At 44.7% G+C, this 16747-nt stretch overlaps 1 protein-coding gene across 2 annotated transcripts in view; it reads left to right on the forward strand.

The window, feature by feature from the left end:
- FANCB (FA complementation group B) overlaps nucleotides 1-16747 on the forward strand; it is a 494704-nt gene that overhangs the window by 320176 nt on the left and 157781 nt on the right. For both annotated transcript variants that reach the window (XM_069637068.1, XM_069637067.1), the window contains one exon: nucleotides 14333-14502. In XM_069637068.1, the coding sequence (XP_069493169.1) occupies nucleotides 14333-14502 (170 nt within the window). The remainder of the gene's footprint in view (nucleotides 1-14332; nucleotides 14503-16747) is intronic.

Consider the following 16747-nt stretch of genomic DNA (forward strand, 5'->3'; position numbering starts at 1 on the left):
GTTTGTGGGATTCTACAAATGAAACATTTGAAAACCGCTTTTTACCACCCCCAAACCAATGGCCTTGTCGAAAGGTATAATCAAACGATTAAACAGATGCTACGCAAAACAGAAGATCCGGGGGGCAAGAATTGGGACAGGTTGTTACCGTGGATACTTCTCACACTCCGGAATACTCCACAATCCTAAACTGGGTTTTCACCTTTTGAACTTCTGATCGGAAGATCAGTGAGGCCGCTGCTCGACATATTGAGAGAAAGTTGGGAAGAAGAGCCAAGTCAAGAGATTTCCTTAAATGAATATGCATATCAATTTAGAGAAAGGGTAGAAAAGTTGCAGAATATCGCCAGGGAACACCTGTTACAAGCCCAAACAAAACAAGAACACTATTACAATCGAAATACCCAGTTGAGAACCTTCAAAAAGGGAGATAAAGTGTTAGTGTTACTGCCGACGTCTGAAAATAAAATGTTGGCAGCTTGAAGGGGACCGTATGAGATTGAAGAAGTCCTAGGTCTGCTGACATACAAGGTGAGACAGAATGACAGAAGATTCCCAACGCAAACTTATCATGTAAACTTACTTAAAAAATGGGTAGAACCTATACCCACTGTTGCAGTGATCAATACCAAGGAGGTACATATTGAGTCCTTTCCACAATTAAAAGAAGAACTTGGTCTAGAAGCATTAAACATAAATCAAGACTTAACTGAAATCCAGAGGAAAGAACTCATGGATCTTGTCAGGCGATATCCAAAGACATTTTCTACTTTACCAGGGAGAACGGAATTGGCGTGTCACCACATTGTAACTCAACCTGGAGAAATAGTAAGGATAAGACCTTATAGAATTCCACAGTCAAAATTACAATCAATCAACAATGAGATTAAGGAAATGTTGGAAATTGGATTGATAGAACCTTCACATAGTGAGTGGTCATCGCCCATAGTATTGGTTCCGAAAACCTGATGGTACAGCTCATTTTTGCATGGATTTTAGAAAGCTGAATGAGATCTCCAAATTTGATGCCTATCCCATGCCACGGATAGAGGATTTGCTTGACAAGTTAGGTAAGGCAAAATTTTTGACAACCATAGATTTAACTAAAGGCTACTGGCAAATACCTCTACATCCAGACGACAAAGAAAAACCTGCTTTTGCTACACCCTCAGGGTTATTTCAGTTTACGTTATTACCCTTTGGCTTACATGGTGCCCAAGCGACATTCCAGAGGCTTATGAATTCAATTCTTAGAGGACATGAAAATTATGTGGGAGCATACCTTGATGATATTATTGTCTTTAGGCAGTCCTGGAATGATCATTTGACCCATTTGGAGACTATACTTCAGCTGTTACAGACATCTGGTCTTCACATAAATCCTAAAAAGACTTTTGTAGCCAATTTCTACACTAGATATTTGGGGTACTTTGTGGGACAGGGTGTAATTGAACCTCAAGATGAAAAATTGAAAGCAATAAAAAATGTACAGTTCCCTACAAATGTCCGACAGGTATGAGCTTTTCTTGGTTTTGTTGGATATTACAGGAGGTTCATCCCACATTTTTCAACCTTGGCTACCCCTCTGACCAATCTTCTGAAGAAGTCGACTTCAACAAAAAAAGAGTGGTATTCTACTGAGACGGAGAATGCGTTCAATAACCTGAAAAATGCTCTATCAGAAAAAGCAATTTTACAATGTCCAGATTTCTCAGCTCCGTTCTACCTACACACAGATGCGTCTGGACAGGTCTTGGAGCCGTGTTATTCCAAAATCAAGGTGAATCGGAAAGACCAGTACTTTTCATAAGCAGGAAGCTTCTACCACACGAACTGCACTACGCTATGACCGAGAAGGAATGTCTCGCTGTAAAATGGGCTATAGAGGCATTACGCTATTATTTATTAGGCAGAGAGTTCACTCTAGTGACAGATCATGTGCCCCTTATTTGGTTGGCTCAAAATAAAGACACCAATCGCAAGTTCTTAGGTGGTTTCTGTCACTACAACCTTTTACGTTCAAGACAATACATCTTCCAGGGAAATTAATGGCCCTGGCAGATTTCCTATACCGTAACAATTCCCTTCCCGAGCGTAAGGGCCTAGAAGGGGGGTGTGTGATAAAAATGAGATAAAATATCCAAAGAGGATACCAGCTTCCTTAGGCTCTGACAATACCGGGCATAAAGACCATATGAAGGGTTAATCAGGCTGTCAGAAAGGAAAGAGTAATTGACAAAGCAGTGAACCAATCAGAGATTAGGTTCTATTGACAAATAGATGTTTCTGTCAACAAATTATTGTCTTGTTTGTCTACTGTCGTTGCCAGGAGACGGAGTCGGAGTAAATGAAGAGTGACAGTTATGAGTGGGCATACTGAATGTCGACTACATCAGGACCTCCACGTGACTGGTCACCTGATCACTGGAGTTCCGTGTTAGGATGTAAGACGCGAGTGTTGTGAGGCGCTTTGAAGCTCTGTTTTCACAGGTATTGTAATTGAGGACATATTGTGACGTTATGAGTATTTACTACTTTGCACTCAGTATATAGTGGGAGGGGATATTCCAGCAGCTCTCCCGTTTCGAAAAAAGCTTATTTACAAGTGCATTTGCACTCTTTCCAAGTTATTCGCTTGGGTTCAGTCTACTAAAATCGTCTTTTCGATTCGAAAAAGAACACATTGCATTGTCCTCTCCGGTACCTACATGTAAGGACACGCTGCTTTCATTCATTGCAGCTAATACTTATGGCAGTTTGTATGTTGGGTTAAGTTCTGTCGGTCCTCTTTGTCAGATCTCTGCAGATCGCACCGCAAACCTGTCACTTAACAGTGAGATGTACAGAAGTATTCCGATGACCAACCATATATGTGCAAAGTTTTGCAATTCGATTAATTGAAATATCAGCGTGCTGTGTTACAGGTAGGGAGCCTACTTGGACACGGGCACACTTCCATTACCGTATTAACACAAAGAAGGCAGTACTTAACTGTTTATTTTCATTGCTAGGTGTTTATACACAGCCACTACAAATTTGAGGTAAGGCACCTGACCTGCATGTTGCTTATCCCTCACCATACTTAGGACATCCCTATCAGCACTGTACTATATCCAACTTGCCACGGTGACTCTTACTTGTTTATAACATGCCTTCTTCCTTGGTATTCACAATCTCTGGTATGGATGGTTTGAGTGCACAGCTATCCAATAGACTCCCACACTTCTTTTTGAAATTGTCAAAGAATAGGAGGGGGACATAATTAAGCACGAGTAACTGAAATGTGCACGGAAATTGCTATTGAAATGATTTTGAGATATACTGCTTACAGGGTTTAATTTATTTGTCATTCTACTGTTGTCTGCTCCTGAAGAAGGGGGATTTCGCCCCGAAACACGTAGAGTGTACCACAAGCCTTCTGTTAAAATATTTTTCCCCATTTATTGGGAGAAGTTTTCATTTGATTAATTATATTTATGCATGTTATACAGAAAAATGAGATATTTTGCATATGATTGATTTGTATTTCACTGTTGATTGAATGTCTATTAAAAAGTTGAATTTGATTCTTAATACGTTGGCTGGTTTTCTAGCTTAATCGGTGTGCGGGGACGGGAGTGTATCAAGTTGTGGACACTATTTGTGAAATATCCATTTGCATATCAGTCTTTGTCCCGCCCACATGGGCAATCCATCACCGAAATGCTATGACAATTCCCTTCTGAATAAGAGTACCAACAGCAACCGCATACACATGTTTCAGCCTTATTGGGCCTCATCAGTGAGGTGGAACTGTGCCTCTCTGAGCACAGTCAGCAGGGAGTCCCAGGTAACTCAGGGTGACCCCTGCTCACTGTGCTCAGTGAGGGGAGGATCACCTGGATGGGTGGCCTTTGGGGAGTGGACGTAGGACACCGATGGGCGAAATGCGGTTCCCCATTCCATGTAACACCTTTTCCCCATCCAACCTTACACTGTAACAAACAATGGACTAACACCAGAGCTGTTTACCTGACATGTCCCAAAACACTGATCAGGCAATTGACAACAACCACGCACACCTGACGGCCATTTACCTTCCCCACAGGGATAAAAGACAGAGCACGAAAGCACACTACAAGCAAGGCTGGATGCACGAGGACACAGCTATACTGGACCGGCAGTTCAAACAGAGGAGAAAGGCGGCAAGACCAGGAAGGACGACAAAGAGGGTGGGGGGAACCTTTCAACTCAGATTCGTGGACCCTCTGAGAGGGAAATCATAAGACTAGGAGTTACAGCTGGCGTGTGAATGAACAGAGGTCGACGGTGCACAGGTACCTCTGCACAGGCGGGGAGGCATCCTGCTACCGTGGTACCATCCTTGACTCCAGAGGCAAGATCAGTCAACGGGTTCAACACAGCCAGTGAGTCGGAGAAAGCCGATAGCAAACCGATGTGTGAGCCCAAGGTTGCAAGTGGCAATGTTAGATGAACGCAGGAACTTGAAACAAGGAACTTGTAGTATTAGACTTTTTTTGTGAAAGCCTAGAGAAGGGCCAGCTACAGAGTGGTCAGGTGCCATAGGAATGCTCAGTCGAAGGACTCTCGCTGGCCCCTTTTGCTTGTTGAAATCTACAAGTACCAAAAGGCCCTAAGAAAGGGTGACATGAGATGTCAGAGTGGTCCTACGAAAGTCTCTGACCCATGGTTGAGAGAAAGCTAGGGTAAGGGAACCCCGCTTTGTGGGAAGATTGTGAACTGTGAAACAAAGCAAGTGTGAACCCGTCAGAATGATGCCGAAAGAAAGCTAGGAGAAGGGAAGGGAATAGTTTCTTACCTGTAACTCCATTTCTCCAGCATTGGTATCTTTCATGGATTCACATGCTTAGAATATTCCCCGTCGTCAGGCTGGGAATCCTCAGTAAGTTATATAGACATTTTCCATAGGAAAAATTCCGACACTTTTGTGTCCTATCTACGTCGTTTTGGGCCGCGCACGCCGGCGCCACTAGGACGTAGAGGTATATATAGCCCCGCCCCCGCGGCTCCCTCAGATTTCGGCCCCCAAAGTAGTATGGGGGGATCTCTGGTTTGCATGCTCAGGGGAGGCAGGCGGGCGCATGTGAATCCATGAAAGATACCAATGCTGGAGAAATGGAGTTACAGGTAAGAAACTATTTCCTTCTCCAGCATTGGATCTTTCATGGATTCACATGCTTAGAATAGATTGTATAGCTGTATCCCCCAACATTGGAGGCGTGTATGCAAACCAACATCACAATAATCACAATGCATATTTACCATGGCAACACATTACATTATAGTATGTTAACAGTGAAAGACACGACACTTTAAAGCATAGTTGCCGAAGGGTGTAACCCCCCCCTTGGGGCTTACCTTTTTGGAACAGGTGGCGTAGTACTGCACGCCCCATCTGTGTATCTTCAGCATGTTGCTGTGCGAGACAGTAATGCCGGGTAAACGTGTGTGGTACCGACCAGGAAGCCGCCTGGCAGATATCCCCCAGCGGAATTCCGGACCACAACGCGGTCGACGACGATGTAGATCTAATCGAATGGGCCCTTGGACCCTTTTCTAGCGGTTTTCCAGCCTTGGAATGACAATAAGAAATGGCCGAAGACACCCATCTGGATAGTCCTTGTTTGGAGATCAAATTAACAAGGGGGGTCCTGGGAGTCCCTCTGCCAGACATTAGTTGTGGTTACAAGAGACTTACCCAGAGTCTTTAGCTCACTATCTTTCACAGAGAAGAAATATCCCAAACATATCAGTCTTTGTCCTGCCCTGGGGCAGTCCAGCACCGAAATGCTAGGCAATTCTTCTCTGAACAAGAGTACCAACAGAAACCCCAGACACGTGTTTCGGTCTGGTTGGACCACATCAGTAGGGTGGATCTGTGCCAATACGGGGTCACCAGGATCACCCGACATGGATATCTGTGGATCCATTGCAGAGTCCGACGGATGAGAGGAAATGGGGGGAAGGCATACAGAAACTTGCCCGTCCACGGGAAGGAGACCGCAGCCCCTAGCGAGTCTTTTTGTGGCCACCTGCTCGCGTATTGTGAGCATTTCTTGTTGTCTCTCGTCGCAAAGAAATCGAGGGCCGGATGACCCCATTTTGCAAAGACACAGTGCAGTTGTTGGTCGTTCAGTTCCCATTCGTGTAGACGATTCATCTCCCTGCTGAGAGCATCTGCTTGCACGTTTTTTACTCCTGGTAAGTGGAACGCCAACAGATGTATGTCGTGTTGGAGGGCCCAATGCCAGACCTCCTGGGCTTCTGTCGACAGGATCCTGGAGCGAGTTCCTCCCTGCTTTCGTAGATAAAACATTGTTGTCGTGTTGTCTGTCATGATTCTCACCACTGAGTCCTTTATCTGTGGTAGAAAGGATTTCAGGGCCCAATGCACCACCCTCAACTCTAGCAGATTGATGTGAAGGGCGGATTCTTCCGATGACCAACGACCCTGAACCTGTAGGGACTCCAGATGAGCTCCCCACCCAGTTAGAGAAGCATCCGTCACCACTGTCCTCTGGAACGCAGGTTCCAGCAGGGGCATTCCCTTCATCAGATGTATGGAAATTCTCCACCATTGAAGAGCCTGCACGAGCTGGCCGTTGATGGTCAACTTGTCCGACCAGCGCCCTTGACTCTGTGCCTATCGATCCGCCAAGAATTCCTGAAGAGGCCTCATGAAGAGGCGACAATTGTCGATCAAGGGTATGCAGGACGACATGGTCCCCAGCAGGGACATGTACCTTCGCAGTGACACTCTGGTGTCGACCTTCCATTCTGATGCCTTTTGTTGCAGTTTGTGAATCCTTTCGAGGGATGGCCTCACCAGCCCCGACTGTGTGTGGAACTCTGCCCCCAAAAAGACCAAGGTCCTTGATGGCTTTAATGAGGACTTGTCAAAGTTCACTGCGAAGCCCAAACGCTGTAGGAGGGACATGGTGGCATCTAGGCTTTCTTGTGCCCTTTCCGGAGACAATCCCCTCACTAGCCAGTCGTCCAAATAAGGGTACACATGGTGACCTTCCTTTCTTAACCAGGCTGCTATTGGAGCCAGACATTTGGTGAACGTCCTGGGGGACGATTTTAGTCCGAACGGGAGGACCTTGAACTGATAGTGGGTTCGTCCGAAGATGAACCGCAGAAATCTTTGGTGTCGTCGACGCATCGGGATATGGAAGTATGCGTCCTGAAGGTCTAGCGACGACAAATAATCTCCGGGTTGTATCGATCGGATCACCTCCTGGAGCGTAAGCATTTTGAATTTTAAATTCTTGAGCAGTTTGTTGAGTGCTCGTAGATCCAGAATGGGACGCCATTTGGTTTCTTGACGACAAAGTAACGGGAGTACACTCCCTGTCCTTTTTCTGCCACCGGGACCAGTTCTATAGCCCCTTCCTGCAGCATAAGTGCCACCTCCTGCAGTAGTATTTGAAGGTGGGGCTGAGCCGAGAACACCGGTGGAATGTGTGGTGGCTTGTCCTTGAACTGTAGAGAGTGGCCCAGATGAATCGTGTCCAAAACCCATTGGTCTGTTGTTATGCGCTCCCACTCGTCGACGTGACGAGACACTCGGCTCCCCAGGACGTCCTGAAACATTTCATTGTTGGTTCTTGGCTTGTTTATCTTTTGTCGACGAAGGGTAGGCACCCCGCCGTCTGGAGGTCTGGTAATCGCTGCCTCTACGAGAAGACTGGGCCGCACGTCTGTAGCCTAGGGACGAGTAGGAGGGTCTGTTGAAACCTCGGTCTCTAGATGACCCAAACCGGGAGTTACCAGAAGCCCCTCTGAAAGGACGAAAGGAACGAAAATTCCTACCACTCTGGAGGGCTCCGAGTGACCGCGCCGTGTCAGTATCCTCTTTCATGCCCTTCAAGGCCTCATCAACTTTTTCACCGAACAGTTGTTCCCCTTCACACGGCATATCCAAGACTTTATATTGCACCTCCGGTCTGAACGTAGTGCACTTGAGCCAGGCTTGTCTTCGTAGTACTACGCCATTATTGATTTGCTTAAATCCGGACTCGGCTAGGTCGACAGCAATGTTTATAGCATGGTTGGAGGCCTCTTCTCCTTCCCGTACTAGCAACATGGCGGACTTTCTATGTTCTTCGGGAAAATGTTCCAAGATAGGAGCCAGCCGGTGCCATATTTCCCTGTCATACCTAGACATAATCGCCAAGGAGTTGGCTGCTTTAACTGTAGTCGCGCCGACCGACAGCACCTTCTTGCCAAAAGCGTCTTGCCTCCTGGCTTCGTTGTCCGGCGGGGTCGTGCATTTATCTTGAGACCTGGCCTTTCTAGCCGCCGCCGCAGATATCACCGATTCCGGCAAAGGTTGAGACGTCAAGCACTTGGGAGTCGATTCCGGAGCCTTGAATTTCTTCTCCAACCGACCTTTTACTGCCGGTTCCGAGAAAGGATGCCACATGGTCTTCAAGCCCTCTTGCCAGACATGGTATAAAATAGGGATGGCGAATATGGATTTTCTTCTCTTGCCCATATGATCAAAAAGAAAACAATCCTTTTTGTCTTCTTCAGGGACTAGGCCAAACTCAGCACACGCCTTACTCATGGCATGGAACGCCCCCACGTCGTCAGGTGGTGATGGCTGCGCCGGACTTCTCGGAGCTTCCATTTACGCTTCAGAGTCCCATGTTGGGTCCCTTGAGGGGGATAGTGAGATGTCTGAACCCGACCCTTCGCGGTCTGAATCAGAGTCCGGTAGTTCTCCCCCTTCTTGTGAGCGAGGGCGATCTTCCGCAGCTTGGGAAGCGGCAGTAATCCTGGTCGTCGAGCGAGGAGCCGGGTCCGGCTCGTCGACGAGTGGTGTAGACTGTAGCAGTGCCGGGGCACTGGGCTGAGGTATCTGTGTGTCCAAACGCTCTAACAGCTTCTGTAGCGTATTTAGCACCTCCAAGGAGAGAACTGCCTGGGTGTTCAGTAATGACAAGGTCATAGGGATGGTACCCCCACTCAAGAGCGTCACCGCACTGGTTGGTTGCAACCCCAGATCGGTTGGGTGCGTGACCGGGCCACGTTCCTCGTCAGCCGACGAGATGTAAAAAGCCGCCTCTGGTTGCAGCACGGCCTCAGGCGGAACGGGGTCGAAAACCTCCGGTTGCCATCCCATAGACGGAACCACCGTCGACGATGATATGTTTCCTACAGCCGCAGCCTGAACCGTGGGAGGAGCCGCCGATGACGCAGGCGTCAACGAGCGGGCCGTCGACGAAGCAAGTGGCGCAGGGTCTTGAGGTGTTCCCGCTGCTTTCGGGGCCGACTTGCTGGCCGCGGCCTCTCGACTCAAGGTAGATTTATGAGGAGGATTTAGATGGTTCTTTTCTCTCCTTTTTAGACAAGGAGGAAGAAGACGACGCCTTGTGTGAAGAGGGGGCATTCGAATGTTTCTCCGAATGCTTCTCCGAGGGGCGTTTTTCAGCAGAACGCGCCTTCTTCGTCGGGGGTTCTGACTTACTTCTCGAGGCCGTGGAGCCCACCTCCGATGCCGGGTACGCACCCGCCCCGTCATTGAGCCAATCGACAAGGCGTCTTTTTCGATCTTTGAGGGTCTTCTGGGAGAAGCCCTGACAGATTTCACATGTGGAATGAAGACAGTAAATGCAGTCCATGTGACCATCCCCTTCGTACACCTTCTTAAAACCGCATGTAGCACACAGACGAAACCACGCCTTTCCAGACGTTTTTTCGAGAAGAAAAAACAGTCGCAGAAGTAGAAAGTACAACCTAACCAAATAGCAGATACGCAAGGTAATCCCACTACTTTGGAAGACGGTTGAAATCTGAGGGAGCCGCGGGGGCGGGGCTATGTATACCTCTACGTCCTAGTGGCGCCGGCGTGCACGGCCCAAAACGACGTAGATAGGACACAAAAGTGTTGGAATTTTTCCCATGGAATATGTCTATATAACTTACCGAGGATTCCCAGCCTGACGACGGGGAATATTCTAAGCATGTGAATCCATGAAAGATCCAATGCTGGAGAAATTACGTTTTCTGGTGAAATAGAACAAATCATGAACTGTGTGAAAGATGACTATGTGAACCCGACGGAGGGATGCCAAGGGGAAAGCTACTGAGAGTGAATCCCGCATTGAGTAAACTGTAATTCTTGGCAAACGTGAACCCGACAGAGGGATGTCTGTGAGTTGGGGTGAAAAGTATTACACCCGAGAACATTGCGTCGACGAGAGTGAACCCAGTTGAGGGTTGTCCACAATAGTATTTCTTTAAAAAGACATTAAAAGCTCCTGAATATTACAAACTGTATTTGAAGGGCCCTAGTGAACCCGACGGAGGGAGGCCCATTTTGCAAGGAGAATCTGAGCCCAGCAGAGGGAGATCCCTTGGGCGAAAAGCAATCGCCCAGGTGTAAGATGCCAGAAGGAACTTTTCTTTGTTTGTTGTTTTGAACCAGCAGGCCTTCTAAGGCGAGAGACTTTGAGGAAAGAGGCTTGGCCCCCTGAAGGTGCTGGTATCCTTGAACTGAAATTGTGAGCCTCGTGCTGGAGAGGCCCAGGAGTGTGCTGTGCTCATGATTTCTACCTTTCCCCGTGCTTGAAACGTGGGGAAGGGAGACCCAGCCATACCATCCTGACATATCATTTTGAGAATACGTTTTTCTTTTCTGGTGAACATTATCTCACATTCTTTTTGTAACTTAGTGGTAAGGATTGGCAATAGTTATTTTTTTAGCATAGCCCCTTTTTATTTGATGAGACGATACTAGGACTGCCTTATTATTATTTGATGGTCGTAGCTTGCTCCCATCTTAGCTTTAGGTTTAGATTAGGCTTTTTTCTCACCCCTGCATACAAAGAAGCGTCTTTGTTAGTGGAGCCAAGGACAGTACCACGGTGGCTGGTGATTCTCCCTGCCTTAATTATTGCCGCAGGAGGGCCCTGAGTATCTCCGACACACAATGCAGGATTGTTCAGCCGGTTTCCCTGGTTTTATGCTTTCCAATCTCAAGTACCCATGAAAGCAATGGCTTCTTGTCTAAAAGGTCAAGGGTACTTCCCTCCTCGTGGTCCCTTGCTGTTTCGCTATCTTTCTTCTCTCGTTAAACTACCATGTTGCAACTTTTGTTTCCTCGTGTGTTTTGCCTTACTCAGAGTGTGCTCTCAGTACTCCGCCTTTTATCCATGTGGGGAAGTGTAATGGAAGTCTCGTGTGTGTGATGGTCCCATTGTATTGGGACACGTCAGGTATATGGCTCGGGTGTTAGTCTGTTTTCCCTTAGAGCGGCCTGTCAATGAGAAAGTGTTTGTTTTGAAAAAGGGGGTGGTGAGATCCTACATATAATACTTGGTAGGATGGGGTAAAGGTGTTATAGGGAAGGGGATACCGCGTCTCACTATCCGGTGTCCCACTGCCACTCCCCAAAGACCCCTCACCCAGGTGATCCTCCTGCACTGGTCCTCCCCCAAGAACTGAATCCAAAAATGTTGGCCGTGTGCTGGCCACCTGGATGACAGATCCCCGGGGACAAGTGGGTGAGACGCTTTCTGGTTTCTCACAGTACTCAATGGAACTCTGAAATCTTGGAAAGGATGCAGATTACGTGAAAAGCATTGTAGCCGTCTGAATACCCGTTGCTATGCATGAGTGCCAGGCAATCCCATACCCGTAATCCTTTACCGGCCACGTAAATGATATTGCAGTGTTGCTTTCCACTTATAGTGTAATGTTAGTAATGTTAAAGTAGGAGAGGCTGAGCATGACATTTGCGTATTCAAATCCTTAAAGGGCAAAATAATATTTATTTTATGAGTTTAATTTCAAGGGTATTGCTTTAAAGCACCTGTGTGACATGTGTACAAAGAATAGGAAGCATGGAATGAAGTTACCAATACAAGCCGCCTGCTTACTTACAGTCAGTTTGCAATATTTGGACTGACAGTTGAGTCACATAGTGTGGGTAACGCTTTTGCTGGGGCACAATGAGTAACAGAAATTCTGATGATTAGACATTATTCATATTACAACAAACATTAAATAAGTGGACCTAAGTACAAGTTTGGTTACCTTTTGCAGAGCCATGGTAGAAAGATTCAAGGTTGTCCAGTATTAGCTAAATGTTGCCTGTGGAGGAAGTTAATCATACAGTATTAGTGTGGTAGAGTCAAGTATAGGAGTCGTGGGTGGGAAGGGAAAGGTTATTTGGTTAATGTGTGCAGGCATATCTTAGTTAGATTGTAGGAAAAGTGGGGCTAGCCCTAAAATGGTCAAAGTGCGCTGGGTACTAATTAGATATATTGAATTTGTAGGTTGAAAATAATTAGATGCTAGAAAGCTGCTGTCAAAGGCACAGTGAGGGTATTCCTCCACCTCATGAAAATCAAAGAGTAGTATACCTGTACCCTATTAATTGCGCTTATCCTAATGTGGTCTCTTCACATTTTTTAGTACAATGTCTTCGTAAATTCACTCTGAATTTCATTTTCACAAACTGTTGATACACAAAGTCCTCAAACGTTGGACAATATTCACAGCCAATTCACAGTAACAACCAATGTTATTGCACAGAGTCCTCAAAAGTCGGACAGTATTTACAGCCAATTCACAGCCACAGCTAACACGTTTTGACTACTGGTCCTTGTCAAGGCTAACAAGTGACATAAAACCCAAAACCAATTTAGATGCAGTTTAGTGCTTGTGATGACCCTGTTGATAGGTCCTAAATATTGCTCCTGTCCCATGAGGAATACAAGTGTCTCTTAATAACCTTCTGTCACTCATTTGGTGACTATCTTGGAGTCAGGTTTACTGAGAATGGTTTGTGGTCTCAACAGGCAACTAAAGCATCAGTGACACTTGAAAAGTACTGCGGTGGAAAGGGTGATTCTATCATATACATAATGGTGGCGCTTTTAGCCCAGCCCTAAAACTGCATCGGATGCAGGCAGTTGCCACGTCACTATATGGTGCTGAGCTATGGGGCCAAGTAGCAGTGAAATCTCTGGTCACAGTCAAAATGAAGTTTACATAAAAATCTATGCATGTTCTCTAGCTCCTCGCCTAGTGCCAGCATTTATTTGGAATGTGATCACCAACCGATCAAAGACCAAGCAAGATTAAAACCCCTTTTGTATTGATAAAGATATGGACAGGGACCAAATCCCTGCCATGGTTCAAATTTGTAAAACCAGAAATGTGAAAACTAGACCAGTGTTGGAGGCCCACGAACTGATGACAAGCGCCACAAGCCGACAGATCAAATCTGCAGGTGACATTTGTTCCCACCATAGGCTGGTAGAAGAATGTACCATTCTTAGCAGAGGGTCGTTCTATCTACAGTCTAAATCTGATTTTGGTTTTGAGTCCTATTTGGACATGATTATTCCGCGATATGCGCAGTGCAGTTTAGTTTCAAAACTCTAAAGGTGGCATCTTTCACGCAGAACTGTGTCAAGGACTAAAGTCTGTGGGGCAATAGAAGAATCTATCATCCACTTCTTGTTCTTCTGCAAAGGCTTCAAAGGTTGCTGAGAGAAATATGTTTGCTTCTTTTCAGATTAGCTGGAATTTGTCATGTAGAGGATGTCCTAAACTATTGGTGATGTAATTATTTCCTCTTCACTAGCCACTGATCTTGTACTTACTGCTCATGTTGCACACTTTTTCATTGTGATATTTTATAATATCTTTTGATTTGCTGATTTGCACAAATGCCTGTTTAATCAATTTTATTCTTAATATGTTTCTGTATTGTAACCATTCTTGGCTATGCTATATATCTTTTTTTAAAGTTATTGTTGTATCACCTGCTGGTTTTTGGCTAATGCTGCAATAAAGCTGAATGACTGACTGCCTGACCAACCCACAAAAGCAAACGTTTTTTTCTCTAAAAACACCGTTTGTATATGCTGTATGTGTTTTACATTATTGAAAGTAAATGAATATGAATTCAAATAGAACAATGGTTGACCCTTTTCGAAATGGTGATATTGATTATCAATGCTTACATATGCAAATCCCTATTCCTGCAACTATTCTGCAAACAATATACATTTTTAGATTGTTTATAGTTCTCTCTTGGGGTGTGTGGGCTTGTTTTTCGTTCTGGGCAATGCAGTGCAATTATGTAATCTTTATTGATCCTCGTCTAGCAATTGGAGAGTGAACTGGCATGCTAAGCAATAATGACTACGGATTGCCTTTTCCTTCATTGCAATCTACATGTAAATTTCACTTTTACTGTAAGGCAAACCAATCTGACCTCTCTGGAGGGATTGTTGTATGTTAAATTTATATACGTTACACATCTGACAAACATTTTTGCTTCTAACAGGAAGGCCTGTTACCCCTCTGGGATGATGATGAAAACAATCCTGGCAGCCCTCCAGAAGATGTCAGTGAGCTGCCATCCCAAAACCCAGAGAACCCAGTCGAGAGGGTGTGGCAGCGTGTTGTGGACGACAGCTGGGTTGTTGGTGTAAAGTTAACGGAGTCTGTTAATCTGTAAGTGATCATAATTCAAAGAATGTGTCTTATAACATTTCACATGTACAGGCCATTGGATCATTGCAGCTTTAAACCCTGTGTATTCATTATGTTTAAACCTTACACTTTGTTGTCATCTACCTTAAAATTCTGGTTGATTTGTCTTTTCATTTTCCAGTCGCCAGTCAGAATTCAGTTCTAGATGGTTTTAGCTATTGAAAGGTAATGTGTACTACCGGAGAATACCACTCCTTATATTTGTCTTTCTTTTCACAGTAATCCTTTTGAGACCATTAATGCCATCCAATGTTATTGTGATGGATGTGTACAACTCTGGGGTTGTTTGACCTTTGTCATTTCAGCGATATCATTTGATTCATCCCAGGCTGCCTTCATTTTATTGTGTATGAGGGTCCTCAAGCTCATGCCATCAAACTCAATTCTTTGCTGCTGATTTTGTGCAATATTACACTGCGGAATGTTGAGAGAAAGGGTCCTACTTCAAATATCTGTGCATGCCTTTGCCCAATCCAGTGTAGGGTGAGGGTGAAAAAGGGTCTTTCTGATTGATGCAGGATATAAAATTGTGCAGGTCGGGCCAGTGGCATATTGCAAAATACATTTTCTTCTGATACACCTCTTTGGGTTGAACTCCCAACCTTGACCAAAATTACGAACCTAGGAGCAACTTTCTGCACTGCCATTTTCTTTGAACCTCAGATTAGCATGCTGCCTTCTATTGGTTTCAATGTTTTTAGTCTGAGTATATAGACGGTTGAATTAGGGACAGATACTGTTGAGATTATAACATATTATCCTGGGTCTTCTAGTGAACCTATTGCAGAAATGTTCATTAGTTTTGAAGCAAGGCAACCAAGGTGGTAACAGTATATTAGAAGCAGCTGGACAGGCTCCCATTTAGACAATGCATTGTGTTGAAAGGTACTGGATTCTTATGTGTTCATTTAAACATCTACTTTTTATATTTTCTGGTAGATGACAAATGTTTGGAACCATCTCTCCAGAGCGATATGAGGCATTCTATTTCAACATTACGTCTACCATTTTTGTGATTCATGATTGGTCCACTTTTCAAGTAGGATGATATAGCTTTAATCAGGGAAGCATTTTTATGCATACAGAAAAGTTATTCAAGTTAGAGTACACGTCCATATTAGAATGACACTGTAGCACATCTAGTTGTCCATATTTTTAGTTGCTGTCATTGTGAAATAAACCAGCGCATTCATATGGCTATTCAATATCCAGCTGATTTTGATTTAACGATGTTTTAATTTTGTTTTATTATTGCATCTTTTGAATAATGTATCACTATTGATATTGTTTATTTAAAGTACATGATGTAGTTCTTATTGTGAACAATTTTAATATTCGCTCCACGCTGTCATGGAAACTATTGCGTTAGTGTACAGCTAGGCAGGAATGGCATTTGAGGAAGGACACACAGCCTGTATGTGTTGTTTGGTTATTTGCCCACCCATTGACTGCCCATGGCCATGCTAATCCCTATGACCATTCTCACAAAGGTCCTGCCCCTCCCCGCCCAAAACACTTCCTCATGGGAACTCTTTGATCTCGCTTTAATCAAACCTTCCCTTCAAACTTTGCATTCGAAGTGCCTGCCAGTGTTTTTCAAAGCAGTCTTTTGAGATTTAATGACTAAAGTGGAGTTGTAAATCCGCTACTGGTGTAATAAATACCTTAACCAGGTTGCAACAATCACTCGGTTTCTAAGTACTCTGTGTCCTTCACTGAAGTCTTGTTAAAAACAATCATTGGCAAAGCAGTTTTAGCTTGTGTATATGTAATAGGCATTTGCCAGGCACTGCTGTTAGATGCCCTGGTACATGTACCATTTTGCAACTACTTCCATCAATGGCTAGTTAATACCACTATGCTGTGCCTGGAAAGTGCTTTTCCCATGCCCACACAAAAGCTCAAACTGTTGATGATGCCAATGCTTGTTTAAAGAATGTGATGATGTTCTTAATATGAAAAAGTTAAATAATCCCCTAACACTGTGATGGTTAACCAAGCAGGCTAATCTCAGATTCCTCATTGCATTTTCTTTATTCTGGAAAAGGGAGCCACGATGATAGAGAACTCACTTATTGTAAGTTGTGGGTAATTTAACACTTATTTAAAAACAAAAAACATATGCTTTACTGAAGGAAAAGGCAAACATATTATAACACAAAATAGTGAGTTTCACCAATTTGGTCATAGTGCTTTTAATGTACTA

The sequence above is a fragment of the Ambystoma mexicanum genome, chromosome 7p (genome assembly GCF_040938575.1).
Source record: "Ambystoma mexicanum isolate Mex_15411 chromosome 7p, UKY_AmexF1_1, whole genome shotgun sequence".
In the NCBI taxonomy this organism is placed as follows: Eukaryota; Metazoa; Chordata; class Amphibia; order Caudata; family Ambystomatidae; genus Ambystoma; species Ambystoma mexicanum.